This window comes from Esox lucius, chromosome 19 (genome assembly GCF_011004845.1).
Source record: "Esox lucius isolate fEsoLuc1 chromosome 19, fEsoLuc1.pri, whole genome shotgun sequence".
NCBI lineage: Eukaryota > Metazoa > Chordata > Actinopteri > Esociformes > Esocidae > Esox > Esox lucius.
This window is the reverse complement of record NC_047587.1, coordinates 15,537,036-15,541,114: the sequence shown is the minus strand read 5'-3', so window position 1 is coordinate 15,541,114 and position 4,079 is coordinate 15,537,036. Positions and strand designations below refer to the sequence as shown.

General features: G+C 45.3%; 1 protein-coding gene across 1 annotated transcript; it reads right to left on the bottom strand.

Moving 5' to 3' along the window:
- Window positions 1-901: 901 nt before the first annotated feature.
- On the bottom strand, window positions 902-2,549 carry ascl1b (achaete-scute family bHLH transcription factor 1b). Its single transcript, XM_010883676.3, has one exon. It carries the CDS (start codon window positions 2,359-2,361, stop codon window positions 1,747-1,749), a length of 615 nt encoding a protein of 204 aa, XP_010881978.1. The 5' UTR covers window positions 2,362-2,549; the 3' UTR covers window positions 902-1,746.
- Window positions 2,550-4,079: the final 1,530 nt, after the last annotated feature.

Here is a 4,079-nt window from a genome sequence, read left to right as displayed (position 1 = left end):
CGACGAAAGACAGTGTGGGCTACCAGGCTAAATAAAACTCTTTATTTATCTTTCCGCCTCGTTGGTTCTGGCATCGATGTTTATTTACAATGGAGGCTCCCTCAGAAAATGCATAATGAGAAGCGAAGGCGCACACAATAATGCGCACAATGGGGTGTTGTGCTACCCATTTCGCGGAAGATGGGCTATTTGATTGGGTTGTGTGTGCACTGAAAAACACAGTTGGGGATACAAGTGTTGTCTACAATCCGTTTTATTTAGATTAATTTCAATCGGCCAATAAGGATTTTTGACTCGGGGCATTGTCCTCCTGACTTTCCCGGAGCAGTATTTCAAAGTAGCCTCCCCTTTGAGGCAAGTGAAAATAACCCCTCCCTCTCCCTCTCTCTGTCTCTCCCTCTCCCTCTCTATCTACTTCCCCCACGCTCTCTCTCCTTTCCTCCCACCCTCCCCTTCAGGCCCTCTGGGTTACTGAGCGAAGAGAAAGACCATGAAAAAGAAACAAAGCAGTGCATGAAACGTAATATTAATCTACCCGTTCTCAATACAGACAAAGCGCAAGGCAAGGTGCACATCTTTAAATGGTTATTGAGGGCTTACACAGCTGCGCAATTCTCCCTTGTGTGCCCAAACAACTCGGTAAAAGGTCAGACTAGGCCTTTGAATAGAACGGCAATCGTCTCCTTTTGCTCAATGCAGATTGTCAGATATATTTGCACAAATCACGAGTCAGGTGTTTCTAGTAATTAAATCAGGTATAGGCCAGCATATTGTTTGTGAGCATGCCTGTAATCCAGTGACGTCAACACTAACCTACTTGTTAAGAAAGTTGATTTTCCACATAATAATGCAACACAACATCGTTTAATATAAATAGTTATCTTTATTAAAAAAATGTTTACACAAAATATATCTGTTAAAATCGTATATGTACATTTTATGGGACTACGAAAAACGGAGAGCAAGTGCATATATTGTTAAAGGTCTCCATACCACGTAAAACCCTTAAATATTTGACTTGACGCAGTAATAGTCTATTGCTGACAAATCGATTGACACAGACGTACATTCCAATTCAAATGTCCAGCAGTCAAGTCATGACTATCACGTGTTATGTGCTCTAAAGGTCAGCAAAGTGGCAGTGTTCATTGTTGCAGAATTTCTTTTGTTCATCTCAATTTAGAAAAATATGTAATTATATTCAACAACCTCTCATTTCATTTTCAGACAGTCTTGCTCTCATCTGAAAGTCACCCTCTTATCTAAAACTGCATCAACAGTAAAGTCCTTGGGAGCAACAATCGTGCACTTCTAATGGGCTTCTGTCCAGTCTCCACGGCTGCTGGTTTAATAATTGCACTTATTTGAACGCATCAATAAAGACGTTATTCCACGTGACACCCTGCAGTCTTTCCTCGTTCCACGCATTTTCCGAGCGTGTGCGCACACAGTCTTTCCGTTTTGTTGTTCGGAGGGGAACCCATGGGCCGTTCGCTGTACTCCATTCTCTCTTGTAGCATAGCAACACTAATTCTGCTTAACTTTCCTCTTTCACAATCATTGCTTTGCACCTGCAAATGCTGCTTGGTGAGGCCAGAGAGCGCCGATGTCAAGAGAGTGCTCACGGGTGCCTCGCTCTGCACAGTGAATCGAATAACTTGTCATTCTTTTCAACTATGAGTCCCTTCTTATGGAGGCCTCTTCCACAGGTTATGTGGCGGTAACGACAATTAGACTACCTGTGTCTCAGTATCTGTCAAACCAGGTGGTAAAGTCCAGGAGCTCCTGCTCCTCAGAGCTTAGAGGCTCATAGCTCCCCTCATCCGAGGAATAAGTGGAGTGGGGTGACTCCGGCTCGGCTGAGTAACTGTTGGAGATGGTAGGTGATGGCACCCCGCACTGAAAAGCAGCCGACACGGCATCATGCTCATCTAGTAGCTGCTGCAAAGCCCGGATATACTCCACAGCTGACCGCAGAGTCTCCACTTTGCTCATTTTTTTGTTGGCGGCCCCATTAGGCACGTGCTGGCGCAACGTCTGGAAGCCCATGTTGACCTGCTTGACACGGTTCCTCTCACGCTCGTTCCGCCGGGCCACGGCTACTGGCAGCTGCTGTGGGATGGAGTAACCGAGTCCGTTAAAACTGAGCCGTCGCTTGCAGCGCAGGAGCTCCGGAGAGCTCGAGCGCTGTCTTTTCAGCACCGTGGTCTTACTTTGGTAGCTGGCTGCTGTGTTGTCGTTGGGGAGAGTGCACTCCAGGGCTGGGGCGTGAAGGGTGATGGTGGTGCGCCTCTCGGTCAGTCCAAATGGGCATGCATTCTGCCCCATTTGCGTGGTGGTGGTGATGGTGGTAGTCTCCATGTTGGTCGGTGGTGAGACAGGGCTATTGACAGATGTGGGTTGCAATGGCGCACCCTCACAGACAGTGGAAGAAATATAGACAGGCTGGCAATCTGCTCTCGTGTCCTTCGCGTGGGGACCGTGTGGCTAAAGTTGCAGCGTGCTGTGGCTTTTGGTGTCCCAAGTTTTCTCGACTGCGCTTGCTTACTTCGCGAGCGGATCTGATCCAAACTTTGGCAGCACTCCTCTTTTTCAACACGCGCCCCACACACCCCACCCCTTTGGAGACGCACGCTTCCCGGAGAGGCCCCGCCCTGCTGTGTGATTCTTCTCCTAGCCGACTCCGCGAGCCAGGCGCGTGGCTCAGGGAGCTCAATAAACAATCCCGAGCTTTCACTGCGCCAGGAGCACGCGCTGGACTCATTTACATTCCAATGTCTCTAACTTGAAAGCCCATTGGTGGATTCAAACGGTCTGCAACCGGGCGAAAGAAAGACAGAATGAAAGAGAAAAATCGGAGAGAATGAAAAAAGGGAATGGTTTGGTTCTTTGAAATGCCTTTTGAATTTAACAATGTACCCCTGGCACGTCTTCAAATTATCTGTCTCCCCCTCTACCCTTCGTTCTTTAAAATCACAAATGCCAAGGACGCTCTCTCCGGTATCCAGGCTACAGCCTAAGAGAGGAACATAAATGGCAAGCGTGTCTCTCTATAGAATAATGTAGCATTATAGGTCTGGCATTGAAATACGATTAATTTAAGGTAGCCTACATATTATGTTCAAGACGTGTCGGTATGTCTGCTACCCGCATAAATAATGACCCGCAGAAACGAGTGCGCTACAGGTGCACATTTTCCGCTAGGAGATCTATTGGATTCTTTGCAATTCCTATACTGAGATTCAGAAATTTCACTCGTAAAAATCGTATAGCTGTTTTCGAAAATATGGATTGCGGTGTTTAGACTACAATTTTATATGCCGATTAAATATATAATTTAAGAATCCACACTGAACTTTTTGTTCTCGTTTGAGGCGGGTATCCACTGAGGTTGATTCTTGGATTGTATTTTTCAGCACCACATTTGATTGGACAGCACGTTGTTGTAACAGTCTGTTATATGCCAATAATGGTCAAATTGCTGCACGAGCCAAATCATTCCAGGAACAGGCCTATGTCAATGACAATTTGCAGAATTCGATTCAGGTAGACCAATATTGTTCCTCATTCTTTCACCTGTTTATGAAATGCAACATGTTGATGTAAGTTAGCGCTTGGATAGCTTGCAATTTTTTTCTCCATTATTTCCAAAAAGTTGCTGCACTTAGCTGTTTTTAACAAAAAGTCTCAAATTGAAAGTTCCGGTTTATCCGGATCATTGCCTGCTGCAAACAGTTTATCATGCCTACCTTAACATTTAGAATATCTTGTCATTTCGCTACAAAATTCAACAAAAATGAACACATAGAGACCTCTACTGGTGGTTATAAGCAATCACGCCAAACAATCGTAGGCCTATCTAGTTCGATATCGCTTTAGCCCAGTAGAGAGCAGCAGTGGATAATGGTCAAGATTGTATCAGAAAGGAACCGTATTGTGCGTCAAGAAAACAATACGCTGCTATGGCATCGATTTACTAGGTGGTTATAGGGATTAGATATGGGGTGTTTCCATCTGAGGGATTAGATACGGGGTGTTTCCATCTGCTGTGTTTAATTTATTTCGTACTATTTTGAAAC

Bases quoted from the DNA above. Each gene is read 5' to 3' on its own strand.
- ascl1b (XM_010883676.3), bottom strand. From the start codon at position 2,361: ATGGAGACTACCACCATCACCACCACCACGCAAATGGGGCAGAATGCA.